The sequence below is a fragment of the Labeo rohita genome, chromosome 13 (assembly GCF_022985175.1).
Source record: "Labeo rohita strain BAU-BD-2019 chromosome 13, IGBB_LRoh.1.0, whole genome shotgun sequence".
NCBI lineage: Eukaryota > Metazoa > Chordata > Actinopteri > Cypriniformes > Cyprinidae > Labeo > Labeo rohita.
The window spans coordinates 33,222,494-33,242,394 of record NC_066881.1 but is presented as its reverse complement, the minus strand read 5'-3'; the positions used below and the strand labels follow the sequence as shown (position 1 = coordinate 33,242,394).

At 33.9% G+C, this 19,901-nt stretch overlaps 1 protein-coding gene across 1 annotated transcript in view; it reads left to right on the top strand.

Annotated features, from left to right (window-relative positions):
• The first annotated feature begins 252 nt into the window (after nucleotides 1-252).
• Nucleotides 253-19,901, top strand: part of fbxo11a (F-box protein 11a) — a 40,657-nt gene continuing 21,008 nt past the window's right edge. The window contains exons 1-4 of the mRNA XM_051126217.1: nucleotides 253-572; nucleotides 18,341-18,468; nucleotides 18,577-18,658; nucleotides 18,754-18,898. Of these exons, the coding sequence (XP_050982174.1) occupies nucleotides 485-572; nucleotides 18,341-18,468; nucleotides 18,577-18,658; nucleotides 18,754-18,898 (443 nt within the window). The 5' untranslated portion in view covers nucleotides 253-484. The remainder of the gene's footprint in view (nucleotides 573-18,340; nucleotides 18,469-18,576; nucleotides 18,659-18,753; nucleotides 18,899-19,901) is intronic.

The window sequence follows — 19,901 nt, the reverse complement described above, 5'->3', positions numbered from 1 at the left end:
TGGTACAACTGGCTTCAGTATGATGTTGTATATCTGAGTACTCTGGTATTACTCACTGCATCATGGGACAATAGTGTCACCATGATACTAATTGATTATCGTTTTTATGTACCATGGTATTACCATGGTGTTCTAAGCTACTTCAGAGAATACTATGGTATTACCATGGTACTTTTTGTAAGGGGAAAATCCACTGTGATTGGTGGAGTGCAGCACCATGTGGTTGTGTATGGGAGTGTGTGTGTGTAAGTGTATGTGAGTGTGTGTGTGTGTGTAAATGGCTCCTCCTGCCACTGAAAATCGAAATCGGAGCTCTCGGACCGGAGCGCCTGGACAGTAAAAACCGCTTCCCCGGAGCCCAGACCAAGCAGATTCTCAGTGCAATGCACTTTAGGCTTTTATTTACATTTTCCGAGCTCAGCACAGTGTAAGGATCCAGAGGAAAGGGCTGCAGCGGTGTGTGTTTTGACCAGAAACCCGTCAAATGAACTCCGTCAGAGCGACTAACCGCAGACCCCGGCGAGTGTCGAGGCCGCGCCCGGTACCGCCTGACAGAAACAACGCAGAAAGAGGTGAATATGTCTCTAACAAACACTAACCTGTGCTTGATTCACATCAGTCCATCTTCGTTTATAAACCTGTGTCGATTCCAGCAGCATTCGTGTTGCGATGTTGCATTTTGAGGTTATTTGTGTTAATGTTCATTCGCTAGGAAACACCGAGGCTTCTGATCCCCCCGCAGGCCGCGCTTTGTTTAACAGGGCTTGATTTGCTCTCCTGTCTACTATAAATCTCATTTAACGTGATATTTTAGACTAGGGGTGTTCCAGAATGAACTAGTCGTGATTTTAAATGCGTCATGAGTTTAATCGGTGGCACCGACGATGATATATTCGTGACAAATGGCAGCGGTCAGTTGTTTTACAGCGCTGTAATGGTTAGCATCTGCTGTTAGCAGCAGAAGAGCTAAGCCAACCAAATATAGCACAAACCCCAATAAATATCACTGTCACAAACATTATTAATAAGATTATTTATTAAACTCCTTATTTGGGCCATTTGCAGTAAATACATATAACAAAACTGGACCAGAAGTATCATGATGATAACATGTTTTACCATGGTATTTTTGGATGTGTATATATATGTATACAGTGGTACGTGAATAGGATATCTTTCAGTACCGTATTCTACACCCAAGCACTAAAGATTTTAGACATGTACCATCGTAAATTCCCTTAAATGGACGTACTGTAGCAGTACCATGGTACAATGATGGTGTCTAATGAGAATACTATGGTACTTTATTCCATGTTTATGTTATATGCCATTTCCAAGAAACCTTTGCAGTACTACAGTACATCTAAAAACCATGGCAGTACAATGGTGTTTTTGTAAGTAAGACCTCTGCCTTGGTATTACCATATTTTTGTGCATTTACCATGGTATTCTCAGAGTATCATATAAATATCATGTTATATTTTTTAATGTACCATAGTGTTACCGTATGATTCCATTACAATATTTAATTTGTAAGGGTTATATCACAGTACGACATTACTGCCAGGTTTTGTTTTGGATATTTACCATGGTAATTCATTTTTGGACAAATGGTTTTACTAAACAACAAACTATGAGTACCATGCACTTACAAAAAAAAAGTACTGTGACAATGCCATAGTATACATTTTATACTCCTAAGTACACTTCCAAAAACACCATAGCAAATGTCCAGAAACATGGTATTACCATGCCACTTTTTTTTTAGATAGACATACTGTGGCACCATGGTACAATGATGGTGTCTAATGAGAATACCATGGTACTTTATTCCACATATATTCCATTGTACTAAAGTTTGTGTAATATGACATTTCAAGGAAACCCTTGCAGCACCACAATACGTCTAAATACCATTGTGCTTTTTAATAAGTGAGGCTTCTGCGATGGTATTACCATATTTTGGTACATTTACCATGGTAGCAGTGTGGTATTCTAAGAGTATCATGTAAATACTGTGTTATTTATTAAATGTACCATAGTATTACCATATGATTCCATCACAGTACTTAGTTTGCAGGGGTTTAGTAACTGTAGTAAATGTTCAAAAACATGGTATTACCATGGTACTTTTCCTGTTTATTTTTTCCTTGGTTATATCAAAGTACGACACTATTGCCAGGTTACATTATGGATATTTACCATGGTAATTCATTTTTGGACAAATGGTTTTACTAAACAACAAACCATATTTGTGTTATATGTCATTTCCAAGAAACCTTTGCAGTACCACAGTACATCTAAAAACCATGGCAGTACAATGGTGTTTTTTGTAAGTAAGACCTCTGCCTTGGTATTACCATATTTTTGTGCATTTACCATGGTATTCTCAGAGTTTCATATAAATATCATGTTATTTTTTTTAATGTACCATAGTGTTACCGTATGATTCCATTACAATATTTAATTTAATTTATTTTGTAAGGGCTATATCACAGTACGACATTACTGTCAGGTTTTGTTTTGGATATTTACCATGGTAATTCATTTTTGGACAAATGGTTTTACTAAACAATAAACTATGAGTACTTTTTAATAAGTGAGGCTTCTGTCATGGTATTACCATATTTTGGTACATTTACCACGGTAGCAAGGTATTCTAAGAGCATCATGTAAATATCGTGTTATTTATTAAATGTACCATAGTATTACCATATGATTCCACGACAATACTTAGTTTGTAGGGGTTATATCAAAGTACGACACTATTGCCAGGTTACATTATGGATATTTACCATGGTAATTAGTTTTTAAATATGTTATGTCTTTAAAGTATGTTAACTATGAGTACCATGCGCTGTGTATATAAAATACTGTGGTAGTACCATAGTATACAAATGATACTCTAACGGACTTCCAAGAGCACTGTAGTAAATGTTTAAAAACATGGTATTACCATGGTACTTTTCCTGTTTATTTTTTCCTTGGTTTAATTCCTTGGTTTAATTTTCTATGGTAGCATTGTGTTATTCTAAGAGTATCATGTAAATACCATGGTATTTATTAAATGTACCATAGTATTACCATATGATTCCATCACAATGCTTAGTTTGCAGGGGTTATATCAAAGTACGATGCTATTGCCAGGTTACATTATGGATATTTACCATGGTAATTAGTTTTTAAAGTATGTTATGTCTTTAAAGTATGTTAACTATGAGTACCATGCGCTGTGTATATAAAATACTGTGGTAGTACCATAGTATACAAATGATACTCTAACGGACTTCCAAGAGCACTGTAGTAAATGTTTAAAAACATGGTATTACCATGGTACTTTTCCTGTTTATTTTTTCCTTGGTTTAATTAGTCAGCTGTGTTGCATGTTGTAAACCTGACACCCTCAATGACTTGTTTATTGTTGTTGGGGGTTGATTTGCTTGTTGATGAGTTGTAATGACTAGTTAACTCTTTCAATTAACCGGCAAGGCTCTGGTGCTGATAGTCGGGTTATGAACCCCATTAATACATGCATATATGCGTTGCATACCCAATTAGTTGCCAAGTGTTTACAAAGGCTGTCCGAATTCTCATGCACTTCTAGTCCTTTTGGCCATCCAGTCCAACAGCTATAAGTTTGGTCATTTGCTATGCAAATCTAACAGCGGGACAGCTTGTTTGGGATGCAGGCAATCAAACTCGAGAGCTGGTTGTACTAACCACATCTTAACTTCTAATTAGAGTGTAGTCATGGGACTAGAGCGAGACTGAAATTGAAGGACGGTTTCAGCACATAGAGCAGCTATGGGTATGTAAATGAATGGCTGCTGTCACCTTATGGGAATGTTCTGTAATCAAGGCAGTGAGACAGGTGTTGCATTGAAAACATGCTTAAAACGGCCTTCTTCATGCAGGTGTTGAGTTGGACACAAGCTATATTTTTTGGTTAAGATGCGGATGTCATTTCATAGTACAAGTTGTTCTATATAGTACATAGGGTTTTCTATTTTATCAAGTGTTTACATTGGCAGTGGCAACTATGTGCAATGTAATTGCCTTTGTTCTGATAAAGTTGTGATTTTCAAAAAAATACAAATATCTTCTATTATATAATCTTCTAAAAAAAATTGTTGCAGCAGGTTGCTTAGTATGTCCCATAATTCCCTTAAATCCGAAACGTTGAGGTAATTTTCAGAAGATCTTTTAACAGCAGGTGCTTCACCTTGCAGAATGCTTCCTAGAAAACTTTAAAAGCTGAATTTACTGTCTTGATAATACTCCAGGATGGAGATATTTCTGTCAGATGTGTTTATTGCATCGTGTCACATCTTTGGGCTTTGTGAGTAATGGCAATGATGCTACTGTAACTCTCACAAGGCGTGTTAAGGTGAGTCTGGCACGTATTTTTATTTGGATGGCTCCGCTGGGGCACTGCAAGGGAATGTTTGGAAATAAGCTGGAATGTATCTTTCTTACGAAAACTGGGTCAAAACTGCAGAGCTATGAAACAGGATGGGCCAGAATTGGACTGAGAGATAGCAATAACTGGGAGGGCGTGTGGTGTTTAGTGACAGCTAGGTTTGCAATTGAGTTCTTGTTTAAATTGAGGTGTAAAGTTCACACTTGGGGCTTGGAAACTACTTGTTAGATGTTTCTTCTGTTTCCCAGTTGTGTTTCTACTAAAGAAAGCAAGGCCGTAGGTTTGATTCCCAGGGAATGCATGAACCGATGTAATGTAAATCTCCAATGCATTCAATTCAAGTCATTATGGATGCAAGTTTTTGCAAAATGCATAAATGTAAATAGAGCTTAAACAGTAGAGCATGGTGCTTGCAACACCAAGGCTATGGGTTTGATTCTCTCAGGAAATGCATGAACTGATAAAATGCAAACCTTTAGTGCATTGTAAGTCATGTTGGATGAAAGTGTCTGCAAAATGCATTAATGCAAATGTAGCTTAAACAGTAGAACATGGTGCTTGCAAAGCCAGGGTTATGGGTTTGATTTCCAGGGAATGCATGAACTGATAAAATGTAACCCTTCAATGCAATGTAAGTCACTTAGAATAAAAGGTTTCTTCCAAATGCATAAATGTAAATGTAGCTCAAACAGTGGAGCATGGTGCTTGCAGTGCCGTGGCTATAGGCTCGATTCTCTCAGGGAATGCGTGAACCAATAAAATTTTAGCCTTCAATGCAATGGAAGTCACTTTAGATACAAGTTTCTTCTAAATGCATAGATGTAAATGTAGCTCAGACAGTAGAGCATGGTGCTTGCAACACCAATGTCATGGGTTTGGTTCTCAGGGAATGCATGAACTGATAAAATGTAAATCTTCAATGCAATGCAAGTCACTTTAGGTACAAGTTTCTTCCAAATGCATAAATGTAAATGTAGCTCAAACAGTAGAGTATGGTGCTTCCAACACCAAAGTCATGGGTTTGATTCCCAGGGAATGCATGAACTGATCAAATGTAAAACCTTCAATGCATTATAAATTACTTAGGACATAAACTTCTTCCAAATGCACAAGTGTAAATGTAGCTCAAACTGTCGCGCATGGTGCTTGCAACGGCCAAGGAATGGGTACAATTCTGTCATGAAATGTATAAACTGATAAAATGTAAAACTTCTATGCATTGTAAGTCACTCTGATAAAAGTGCCTGCCAAATGCATAAATGTAAATGTAGCTCAAACAGTGGAGCATGGTGCTTGCAACACCAAGGTAATGGGTTTGATTCTCACAGGAAATGTGTGAACTAATAAAATGTAAACCTTCAATGCATTCTAAATCACTTAGGATATAAACTCCTTTCACATGCATAAGTGTAAATGTAGCTCAAACAGTAGTGCATGGTGCTTGCAACGCCCCGGGAATGGGTTCAGTTTTGTCAGGGAATGCATGAACTGATAAAATGTAAAACTTCTATGCATTGAAAGTCACTTTGATAAAAGTGCCTGCCAAATGCATAAATGTACATGTAGCTCAAACAGTAGAGCGTGGTGCTTGCAACACCAAGGTATGGGCTCAGTTCCCAGGGAATGCATGGACTGAAAAAATGTAAACCTTCAATCCAATATAAGTCACTGGGGGATAAAAGCGTCTTCCAAATGCATAAGTGTAAATGTAGCTCAAACAGTAGAGCATGGTGCTTGCAACACAAGGCTATGGGTTCGATTCTCACAGGAAATGCATGAACTGATAAAATGTAAACCAATGCATTGTAAGTCAATTTGGATGAAACTGCTGCCAGATGCATAAGTGTAAATGTAGCTTAAACAGTAAAGCTTGGTGCTTGCAACTCCAAAGTCATGGGTTTAATTCCCAGGGAATGCATGAACTGATAAAATGTAAACCTGCAATGCATTCTAAGTCACTTAGGATAAAGCTTCTTCCAAATGCATAAGTGTAAATGTAGCTCAGACAGTAGCACATGGTGCTTGCAACGCCCAGGGCATGGGTTTGATTCCTTCAGGGAATGCATAAACTGATAAAATGTAAACGTTCAATACATTGTACTTTAAAAATCACTTTGGATAAAAGTGTCTGCAGATGTAGCTTAAATGGTAGAATATGGTGTTCGCAACACCAAGGTCATAGGTTTGAATTCCAGGGAATGCATGAACTGATTTAATGTGTACATTGAATGCAATGCAGGTTGCTTTGGATAAATGTAAAAATTTGCATAATGCATAAAATAAGAAATGTTTAAATTATTAGATGTAAACCTTCAGTCACATTGGATAAAAGCATGTGCCAAATGCATTAAGATAAGTGTTTATCAGTAACCTTATTTTCCACACAAACTCGTAATAATGCTGATGAACTGCTGCTGTAACGAACCAGTGAAGCTCCACTTTGTATCACAAGCTTCATTAAGTCAAATACCTTCAGCTGATAACATCTAAACCCCATTCAGCATCTATTCATGTGTGTCCTGCAGGGGGTCGTGTATGTCTTTGAAGCTTAGCGGCTGTAGTCTGAAAAGAATATTAATGAAAGGTGGGGCGATTGAGTATTGTAATTCAGACGTTACAGATTGTTTAAACGCTATTCACTGAAGCTTAACATGCTGTCAGGCGTATTCCCAGCATGAGACTTTCTCAAGAAAATGGACTTTGATAAAAGCTCTTTTAGTCAGTGGGTTAAGTGGGATTTACTAGGTTACTCTTTTGGTTTTTCCTTCCTGATGGTGGAAGAATGAATTTAAATAGAAAAAAGATAAAAGATAAAATTATAAAATTTTAATATTAATTGTATTTGAATATGTGTGACACACTGTGTTAATAATATGTGTCCCTGGACCACAAAACCAGTCTTAATTAGCACTGGTATATTTGTAGGAATAGCCAAAAATACATTGTATTGGTCAAAATTATCGATTTTTCTTTTATGCCATAAAATCATTAGGATATTTAGTTAAGATAATGTTCCATAAAGATATTTTGTTAGTTTCTTACTGTAAATATAAAAACTTTTTGATTATACATATGCATTGCTAAGAACTTCATTTGGGCAACTTTAAAGACCCTCCGATTCCAGATTTTAAAATGGTTTTATCTCAGCCAAATATTGTCAGTTTATAGTTTTGTAGTCCAGGGTCACATATTATATTATTTTAAATACATTTATGTACACGCACATGTATAAATCAAATTTATATGTAATCTTATTTTAAAATAATTTTTAATTTTATATAAGAAGACTTCCTACATTTTCATATCGTTTATGTAATTTATGTATATATACTGATTATGTACATATAAATCATTTTTAATTAGCTTTTAGCTTTTTTTCCAGTTTATTTAAATTTACATTTTGTTAAAACATTCCATATTCAAATATATTGAAACATATTCATTTCAAATTTACATTTGTGTTTATATAACTTTTTAATATATTTGTCAATATTTTTTATATATTATATCAATTATTAATTATATGTAAAAAGTTATTTATTAATACGTAAATAAATACATGTATTTGTTTATTTGTTTATATATACATTAACTTATCAGTTTATTATTATTATTATTTTTTTTTGCAATCTATTTATTTTAAATTTTAAAATGAAAATATAAACATTTTGTTTAAATATCCCATATATTCTCTTAATTATTTTGATGGCCTAAATGACATGGTAATGTTATACAAATCATAGAAATCATTTTGTTTACTTTTTAGATGCCTTGAATGCTCACCGCAGGACACTACTATGTCACTTACCTGAATATGAGTAACTGCTAATAATAACATTTACACAGAATGAAAGCAGTTTTTGTGGGGTGGATCCCCTGAGTATGGATGATCTGTGTTTGGAGACAGCGTGCTGTCTGTTGTGTTGCACTAGTTGGTGGGACACCGTGTTTGTAGTGGTTACTGGACTAGTAGCCCTGGAGAGCCCCCGGTGCAACCAGAGCAACAGCGCTGCGTTTGCAGGATGTGTCTCATTCACGGATGATCCTCGTGCAGAATGGCCTCCTACTCACCTGAAGGTAAACTAGACTCACTACAGATTAGAATTCTTTATTAATCACATCCTCCCACAACGTGCTTGGTGTGATAAAGAGCGTGTCGTGTTACAGCGGAGCTTGTGTTCGGTGGTAATATTGATGCTAATTTGAAATGTGCTGTTTGGATTTGACTATGACTTTCACCATTTGATGCCTCAGAGGGATCTTTAATCACACTGTATTTAAATCAGCAGTTTCACTAGTGGTGGATATTAGTATCGCTTTAGAAAATAGCCTAAAGCAGCCACTTATACTCTACCTGAACCTGGGCTTTCAATGCATATGATTTGCTATGTATTTTTCCGCACGATTCTGTCTTATAGCATACAGATGCAGCCTTTTAATTGTCTCCTAGGTGTGTTATGTGACATCTGTCCTGTTTATTACCAAACTACTCTGCATGTATAGTAGCTACACATTTGAGATGTCAGATTATCTCAGTGTTATGGATGAGAATGATGCTAAATTTGAGCAAATCGCTTTGTGTGTCAATCCTAACCTTTGTCCCTGACGCTCATCTCAGTGTATTGAGTTACAAACATCACTGTCGGATTTGCAGTCTGTTAACAGTTTTGGAAGCTGATTGTTTAACACTGTGTGCAAAAGGTTTCTATTTTAAATAAATGCTATTCTTTTTAACGTTTTATTCATCAAAGAATCCTTAAAAAGTATCATGGGTTCCAAAAAATACTGCAACAAATCAGCATATTAGAATGATTTTGAAGGAAGAATAGAAACCCACTGTTTTAAATTGCAATAATATTTCGTAATATCGATTTTTTTTTTTTTTTTTTTTTTTTTTTTTTTCTGTATTTTTAATCAAATTAATGTAGCCCTAACGAGCAGAAAAGATATCTTACTGATCCCAAACTTTTGAACAGCGTTGTATGTGTAAATGCACTGAAATCCATTGCAAGATTCCTGATATTCAACAGTTCCAAATTATGTTAATGTTTTTCTTAAAACAGCAACAGATATGACTTTATATTGTGACATGCATCTATTCAGCAACCACAAAATAGATTTATTACAGTTCATTAATGAGAAGATTTGATTGCTGATATAGTCGCGACAACCTTGGCTTTGTGAAGGAACGTAAACTGGATGTGTTATACTTTAATTTGAGCACAATATCTAAAGCAGAACGTAAAACGCCATCATGTTTTTCAGTGTTTTTTCTTAGAGCAGATAGAGCATATGTGTATGGTTGCCAGATTGGGAAGATAAATTTAAACACTTGACAGAAAGCCTATGTGGCCCGAATCCTTTTTTTTTTCTTTTTGGGCTCACGTGTGACTCAGATCTGTTTTCCTCATGACGGTGTGAACGGCACAAACCACATGAAATCTGATCTTTTCAATTCCGATTTGTGCCACTTCCATATGGGTACCAGTTAAATGTTTAATTTTTTTAAATTAGTCTCTTCTGCTCACCAAGCCTGCATTTATTTAATCCAAAAACAGCAAAATTTTTATTAATAATATTTATATATTTTTTTCTATTTAAAATAACTGTTTCCTATTTAAATATATTTTAAAATGTAAATTATTACTGTGATTTATAAGCTGAATTTTTAGCATCATTACTCCAGTCACGCAATCCTTTAAAAATCGTTCTAATATTCTGATTTGCTGCTCAAAAAACATTTATTATTGTTATTATTATTATTATTATTATGTTGAAAACAGCTGAGAATATTTTTTCAGATTTTTTTGATAAATATAAAGTTTAGAAGAACAGCATTTATCTGAAATAGAAATCTTTTGTAACATTATAAATGTCTCTGTCATCCCTTTTGACCAATTTAAAGCATCCTTGCTAAATAAAAGTAAGAATGGTATAGTATATAATATTACAAAAGCTTTTTATTTCAGATAAATGCTGATCTTTATATTCAGCAAAGAATCTTTAAAGAATGTACACAACTGTTTTAAATATTGATGATAAAAAATGTTTCTTGAACAGCAAAATTATAATGATTTCTGAAGGATCATGTGACACTGAAGACTGGAGTAATGATGCTAAAAATTTAGCTTTGATCACAGGAATAAATTACATTTTAATATATATTTAAATAGAAAGCAGTTATTTTAAATAGTAAATATATTTCACAATATTACTGCTTTTGTTGTATTTTGGATCAAATAAATACAGGCTTGGTGAGCAGAAGAGACTTCTTTAAAAACAAAAATCTTACTGTTCAAAAACGTTTGACTGGTAATGTATATGGTACAAAATCTGATACAGTTCAGATGTTTTGCAATGCGACCGCAGTGTGAACAGTCATATTGGAGTTTATGCAACATTTACGTCACACTAGATCAACATTCGTCACAATTCTGCGTTCATGGGAGTCACTTCAAAGATTTTACATACCCAAAGTTATCAAGACAGTTGCGAAAGAGTCAACGGAAGTACAGTGATGAGACAGATCTATATACATGCAAAATGAGGGCTCGTATCATAAGTTTCAAAACTCTGCTCTCTTCTGTCACGTCTTTGTTTTTCATATTGCTTGCACATAATTTCACTGGCTTCTGTGGCAGATCATACGATAAGCAAGCGTATAATCGCTTACTTTATGCCCTCCGTGTTTACTTCTGTATGACTGTGCACTGCACAAGCGTTGGCAAGTCTACAGTTTTCCCACGGAATTGGGCCACGGTTGTTTTTCAACTACGTGGGTTGAAGTGGCCCCACTAATGCAATATTTACCCCTGGAACATGATTGGACTAGTTTTGAAAAGCAATTGGGTGGATTTTATTGTGAAAACCTGGTAACCCTGTTTATTTTTATTTTTTTTTTGTGCATGCAAGTCAGTTCAGAACCATGGTTTTTGATATTGGCCACATTTAAAACAACGTGAACAGCACTAAGGCTCGTAGTGTGAACTTGTATCCATTTAAGAGAAAATATTTGATTGGGGGATTTGAGCTCTTGATATCTGGCAACCCCAAGCATGAAAGCTTCTGGTGGCTTCTTACCAATGCAAATGTCGAATGAAGACATTATTATTGAAAGCCAGTTGCAGCCAATCAGACTGAGGTTTGCAGTTTTGAGAAGTTTCATTTGTGTTTGTATAAACAGTGGGTCAGCGGTCTATGAATAGTTGTTTTAGTCTGGTGCCTTTTAGATTTATAGGAGAAGTCCACTTCCAAAACAACAATTTACAAATAATTTACTCACCCCTTGTCATCCAAGATGTTCATGTCTTTCTGTCTTCAGTTGTGAAGAAATTATGTTTTTTGAGGAAAACATTTCAGGATTTTTCTTCATATAATGGACCTCATTGGTGCCCCGATTTTGAACTTCCAAAATGTAGTTTAAATGCAGCTTCAAAGGCTCTAAACGATCCCAGCCGAGGAAGAAGGATCTTATTTAGCAAAACGATCTGTCATTTTTTTTTTTTTTTTTTGTTGAAAAATAAAATTTTGTATACTTTTTAAGCACAAAAGCTCGCGAAGCACAGGCTCTCGGATGTGCGTCCACAGGACGTTCTTGAACGATTCGTTCATTTCGAATGAATCTTTAATGTGACTCGCGAAGAATGAGTCATATCGGGGAGTGATTCGTCCCATTAGGTTTTGTACTGGAATTAGTTCACCTGTTTTGAGTCTTTGGGTTTTCCGAGGCATTCGTTCATCTTATGGGGCTGTCACGTGATGCTGATTTTGCCAAAATTAACGAAATGTCTTAAAAAAAGATTTGTTCAATTTGCTGAACGAGACTCAAAGGTCCGAGTGGGTAAAATGATCCGAACTTCCCATCACTACTACGAATCACGTCTAAGTTCATCGTCTGTGTACTCCGGCTCAAAAAGGTAGAGTATGTCGAAAAACTTCATCTTGTTTTCTCCTACAATTTCACAATCGTCCAACACGTTGTACCTATTAGTTTGTAAACTGCATTTGACTTACTTGCACTTTCTTAGTCTTTGTGCGTTCGCTTTGTAAACACTGGGTCTGTGGTTCCGCCTACGTTCGGCGTGACCTTTCGACATGATTCAATACGTAGCGCTGTGAACGTGCATCCCAGAGCCTGTGCTGCACGAGCTTTTGTGCTTAAAAAGTATACACATTTTTATTTTCCGAAAAAAAAAAATTAATCGTTTCGCTAGATAAGACCCTTCTTCCTCGGCTGGGATCATTTAGAGCCCTTTAAAGCTGCGTTAAACTATATTTTGGAAGTTCAAATTGGGGGCACCAATGAAGTCCATTATATGAAGAAAAAATCCTGAAATGCTTTCCTCAAAAACCATAACTTCTTAACGACTGAGGACAGAAAGACATGAACATCTTGGATGACAAGGGGGTGAGTAAATTATTTGTGAATTGTTGTTCTGGAAGTGGACTTCTCTTTTTATTTAATCACAAGCCTTCTACAAAGGCAGCTCTTTTTGAATTGATGTTTTTCAGAGTTATTGTATTCTTGGTTTCTTCCATATTAGAGGACGTGATATAGTCTGTCTGCTGCGTGACATTGTGATGATATGGCTTTGAAATCTCTCGTTAGTCTAACCATCCATTTGATTTGATTACTGTAAGATGCTTTCAATTTCTTCATAACAGCAGTTAGTTTCACTTTCAGTTCGGGGAAACCTCATTTTGCGTGTTGCATGATGTGAAGGAAACCTGAAGAGTTGCCAAATGCCTTCAGCAGTGAGCTGTTTTGTTCATCTGGATGTGAGCCATATGGTGAAACTTCTGTTGCATCTGTCTTCATGCACTGCTGTCTTCATAAAGCTGTTATGTAGGTTTGTTGACAACATGGTGTCGAAATGAACCCTGTTTACTGTCTTTGTTTGTTCCTGCTATCATTGTGCATGATTATAAAATGATTGTCCTTTGATGCATTAAAATATTTTCAGCTCAAATCTGTATTTTGTATCAGTTGCAATCCCTGTTTTCTCCCGTTTGACTTAAATCTGTGAAAAAAAGATCCTCGTTTTTGTCTGACATGCAAGTCAATGCTAGAAATAAATGGATAGATGCTGTCCTGTGTATGACCTCCATCAGATGGGGAGGGTTTCCATAGCAATGACCATTGAGAATATCACTGCAATATTGTACTGTTGCAAGCAAGTGTATTGTCGGATGTGCCCTTTAGAGATCACATCAATTACAGAAGCTTTTTCTCCTGAGCGTTTGGATGATTAAAGGACTAGTTCACCCAAAATCAGCCTTTTCTCATCTTCATCTTGCACCAAATGTTTTGACTTTCTCGCTTGTGTGAAACACACAAACAGATGTTTAGCAGAATTTTCACGCTGTGTTTTTCTTATCTGTGGATGGTGACCACAACTGTCAGACTGTGAGACAAGAAGAACATAAATGCACCATAACAATGAAAACAGAAACAGAAACATTTTGACAAAGTTTTTGGTCTGTTCTTCTTGTTTAAAGTAGGTCATCTTTTTTTTTTTTTTTTTTCTTTGTATCCAGAAAGGCAGTGCATTTAAGTGTGAAGTGCACATTTCTTTAAGACTATTCTAGTTTTTTTTTTTTTTTTTTTCTCAATGTTTGAATTAGTTTTATTTTGTGTATTTTCAGATTTAATGCAAACCTTTAGTTTTTTAAATATAGATTTATTTATTTATTTTCATCATTTTGGTACATCAAGTTAAACTTAAAGAAATAATTAAATTAACTAAAACATTAACTCAACTACCTGAAATAAATCTATCAATACTTTATTTCAGTTATTATTTTAGTTAGAGTTAGTTTCAAGTAACAGTTTATTTATGCTTTTCATTTTAGTTAATTTTAATAACCCAAATCAAAAAAAAAAAAGAGAGAGAAATGTTGGCTTGGCAACTGCTTGAAATAAAGTTAAATAAAATATTAAATAATATTAAATAAATACTATTAGACTATTTACTATTTTATTACTATTTTGTTATACTATTACTATTTTATTATATTATTTTATTTTACTTCATACGGTTTTATATAATATAAATGAAATAATGAGTTAATATTAATTTCGATTTATTTCATTTCATATTATTTCAGATATTTCACAGAATTTAGATCACCATATTATGTTAAATAGTATAAAATAAAATTAAACAATAGTATAACAAAATAGTAAAAAAATAGTCAATAGTCTAATAGTGTAAAATATAGACTATAAAAACATACATAAAATATAAAATAAACTAAACCTAAATAAATATTATTTTAGTAATTGTTTCCAAGTTTATTTCAATTATTATTATTTTTCTTTTTGGATTGGTTTTAGTTAACGGTAATAACCCTGAATTGAGCCAGCCAGACAAAAACTTTTAGATTACCATGTTATAAAAAAATAGTATAAAATAAAATGTAATTGTATAATAAAATAATAATAGTATAACAAAATAATAAATTGTATAAAATATAGAATATGGAATTAAAATATAAATTATAAAATAAAATAAACCTAAATAAATATTTCAATTATTGTTTCAGTTGAAGTTTTTTTTTTTTTTTTATTATTATTATTATTTTTTTTTTTTTTTTTGGTATTTTAGTTTTTATTTTCTATAATAAGCCTGATTTGAGCCATTTAGACCAAAAATATTTAGGTCACCATTTTATATAAAATAGTATAAAATAAAATGGCATAAAATATTATAATAAAATAGTAATAGAGTAGTCAATAGTATAATAGTATAAAATATTGAATATAAATAAAAAAAAAAAAAAAAATATTTAAGTTATTGTTTCAGTTAATAATTATTTTAAGTAAAAAAAAAATTGGGTGGTTTTAGTTTTAGTTTTTCTATATTTGAGCCAGTCAGACCAAAAATATTTAAATCACAATATTATATAAAATAGTATGAAGTAAAATAAAATGTTATAAAATAGTATAATAAAATTAGTAGTAAATAGTATAATAGTCTAAAATATAAAAAAGCCTAAATCAATATTGTCAATTATTGTTTATTTCAAGTAATTTTGTTTTATTTACCCTTATTTGTGCCAGTCAGACCAAAAAAATATTTAGATCACCATATTTATTTTAGTAACTAGGCTAATACCGCTGTGTAACGTCTACTGTCACCAGTTTCTGAATGAACTTGGCTTTTCTGTCCTATCAGCATCCTCTGAAATGAATCTAACATTTCTATTTGAAGAGGTGCCGTTGGATCTGCAGGAGTCTGGAGAGGAAATACGGCCTGTGTTTGGGCTGCGGCAGCGGGGCGGCTCCGTCTCGGGTTTCAGGCCCGTCATCAAAGGGATGCCGCACGGCTAATTCACCCCGCACTGGTGTCACGGCCGCCCCATTCAAACTCTGCCTCCTTTGACCCGGGTTCTCGGCATCACCTGCTCCCTTTGCCGCAGCTGCCGAGGAGATCAGCTGTGTGTTTTTGGAGGAGGTCACAGCCTCTCCCCCGCTTTCCTTGCCTTGATTCTCCACTGCCTTACAAGCGTGTCGTACAGTGCCTTGATGAGATTTCAATATGCCGTTAAACTCGGAAGTCCATGTCGTTCCACCTTTTGCTGATCCCAGCGTTTATCCCGGGGAAGTGCGTCAGGACTGCGGTGTTCTTAATCTTTCATTTGGCCTGAATTATTGAAGCTGCTTTTGTTTGAGCTGACGTTCACTGACACTTAGATGTCTGATTACAGGGAAAACATGAGAGCTAAAACTATTATGCAAATATTGACTATGCATCCACCATATGGTGATTTAGATGAGCTGAAGTACAGAGGCAATGCATTCTGGAGCGCTGAGGCAAGACCCTGGGAATTGATTTAGTAGGGAACATGCTGTTTTTCATTATTTCTAATGACAAAGTTTTATAGTGGTGTCTGAATACAATTGGTTGAGGTTGTGCTTGATGTGTGGAACAGCCTTTGGGATTTTGGACGATTGTTTCCCTGGCTGTATGTGATCATCCTGCTTGGCATTGAGTTAGTTAAACATCAGTTCGTACACTTAAGTGCAAGAAGTGTGTTGACAAGGCTATTTATTGGTTGAATAAATGTAGACTTGGGGTGGGAAAAAAATGGATTCTCTGATGCATCAATGATTATGAAAACCTGCTTTTATGATGCAAACTTAATGTAAACAGTTGGTTATAATAAAACATCATAGGAATGTATGTAGAGAAAAAGTGTGATATATATTTTTTTATTTTTATTTATTCCCATTATTACTTTGTATTTACATGTTTTGAAGCTATATTTACTTAGTAATTCTTAACATAGTTTTTTTTTTTTTTTTTTTTTTAAAGTTATTATATAAGTTATTTCTTTAATCTGCACAAATAAATGTGATATTCATGGTCAGCAAACCCATCAATTCTTTTAATTTATTAATTGGTAATTATTTTTGAATAGTATGTGTAATTATATAAGTAATTTAATAATGCACAAATAAATGTGATATTCAGAGTTGTTGAATGCATGAATTCTTTTATCAATTTGTAATAATAAAAAACATTTATTGAATTTAATTACTTATTATTTAATAACATTATTTTTATTAAATTACTTATAGAAGTAATTTATTAATGCACAAATAAATGTGATATTCAAAGTTGTTAAATTCATTAATTCCTTTATTATTTATTTGTAATAATTTAGAAAATCACTTATTTATTGAATTTTTCAATTACTAATTATTTTTATTAAATTACTTATGTAAGTAATTTGATAAAAATGCAAAAACAGATTTGATATTCTAAGTTGGTCAACTTAGTTGTTTTGATGTGCTATTAATTTCTTTTGATTTATTTAGTAATTATTTTGAATAGTACTTGTAAATAATAAAAATGCACACATAAATGTGATATTCATTGTAAGTAAACTCATCAGTACTTTTGATTTATTAATTAGTAATTATTTTTGAGTAGTACTTGTAATTATATGTCATTTAGTGAAAATGCACAAATAAATGCAATATTCAAAAGTTGTTAAATTCATTAATTGTTTTATTAATTTGTAATTAAAAAACACTTATTTAATTTTTAAATTTCCCATTATTTTATTTAAAATGCTTATATAAGTAATTTAATACAAATGTACAAATAAATTTGATATTAAAAGTTGTTAAATTCATTAAATCTTTCATTATTTGTAATCATTTTAAAAACACTTATTTATTAATTTTTTTTAATTACTCATTGTTTTTATTAAACTACATGTATTAGTAATTTAATAAAAATGCACAAATAAATTTGATATTCTAAGTTCGTCAACTCTAATTGTTTTGATATATTATTAAGTTTTAATTATTTTAAGAAGTACTTATAATTATAAAGTCATTTAATAAAATGCACAAATAAATGTTGGTAAACTAAGCGCATTAATTATTTTGACTTATTTAGTATTAAGTCGGTAAACTCTCAAATTATTTTGATTCATTATTTATTTGTACTTGTTTTTAAAAACCACTTTTAAATATACAAGTAATTTAATAAAGCACAAATAAATTTGATGTTCTAAGTTGGTCAACTCAAGAATTTCCCACCCCTAATGCAGACTGACATACTTTTGGTGCAGAAAGTATTCATGGATGCATACTTTGAAAATAGTATGTCATACATTTTACCATTGAGTCTTGGATGCTTTATTATCTGGGATGCTCATATCCTAATTTTGCATACTTTATAGACCCTAAGCTCAGGCTTCTGTCTGCAAATAGCCCATCTTCTGTCCATCAAAGAACTAAGCTGCTCTTCCCAAAAACAAAATAAAGACTGTCACGTTTTTCCAAATGTGCTTTTATGTTGGATGAATACGTGACCTTTGATGTTGGTGTTAAATCTAACGGTGTGCTAAATTATTAAGAAACTAAAGTTCTTAATGAACTGTATATTTAACTTTCTTTTCCAGATGAGGAAGTGCCTGCCGAGATGGTTGCAGAAGAATCTGGTCAAGGCGCTCAAAATAGTCCGTACCAACTTCGAAGAAAATCTCTGTTACCGAAGAGAACAGCTTGTCCAACAAAGACCAACATGGAGGTGCATAAATGCAGCTGTTTTCCACATTGCAAAAATCATAGTCCTACATGCATGAAGTAAAGAGTTATTGTGAGTGAATGTGAGATTAAAACTCTTATGTTCTTCCAGGGTGCTTCCACGTCAACGACAGAAAACTTTGGGCATCGGGCAAAACGTGCTAGAGTGTCGGGAAAATCACAAGATCTGCCTGGTAATGCACTTCACACTCCATTCTGCTCACAGCTGAAATGTTGTGCTATTAGCTACAGATGGTTTTTCATTAACGCCGCTTCTCTTGTGCCCCAGTCACCCCGGCGGAGCAGTATCTACAGGTGAAGCTTCCGGACGAGGTGGTTCTGAAAATCTTCTCCTATCTGTTGGAGCAGGACCTGTGTCGAGCCGCCTGTGTGTGCAAACGCTTTAGTGAACTGGCCAATGACCCCATCCTCTGGTAGGTTACTGGACTAAATTGCATGTTTTTTTGTTTTCTCAGTCAAACAAACAGCCAATTAGCTACAGATATTCAAAATGTTTAATGCAGGAAATAAAATGCACAGAAATTCCAGTAAAATCTGATCTTTTTTGCTTGAAGATGAGCGCAGGGAAGAATACTTATCATTTTACTTTTACATTTATGCATTTAGCAGACGCTTTTATCCAATGCAGCTCAATTCATTTTGGTGTTTAAGATATTTGCAGGGTTCATACAAGGTGCTTGAATTTGAAATTTAAGACCTGAAAAACCCTTGAAAATCGCAATATTGCCAAAGAGGTACTTGAAAAGTGCTTGAATTATTGAAAGACAGTGTTTCTATGAAGTGTTTTTCTATAAGCACATATCAAAAACATCATACTTTTTTTGCTTTTCATAAATGGCATAAAACTAGTGAGCTAAGCCAGTAGTAGTACTGACAGTGTTGTTCAAACATGGCTGAAGATGTGAAAAGAGGAACAGATGAACCAAATCAATTGAGTCGTCTGCTCCAATTGATTCAAACTAGTGACTTCATTCATTCATTTCAAGTGATTCACTAGCAAAAGCCAGATTAAATTAAAAGAGCCATTTATTTTCGAATTTTGATATCGCTTGCAATCAGTTAAACCAATGCGTCGTAAAATGATTCACTGTTTCGAAGTGCTCCAATCGGATCGCTTATCGTGAATTTGTTTCAGATTGGGACTTCAAGTAATTTGATTTGAATTGTTCAATTTGTGAAATGATTCACGAACCACTTCCGATCTAAATCAAATGATTCACGATGTGCGAAGTTCCGATCTATGTCAAATGATTTGCGATGCGCAAAGTTCAGAGTCGTAATCCGAAATAATGGTTTGTGAATTATTATTCAGATCGGGACTTCGCAGCGTGGATCGCATATCGTTTGATTTAGATCAGAGCCTTGAAGCAGGTTCGTGAATCTTTTGCTTTAGATCGGATCCTTATTTGATTCAGA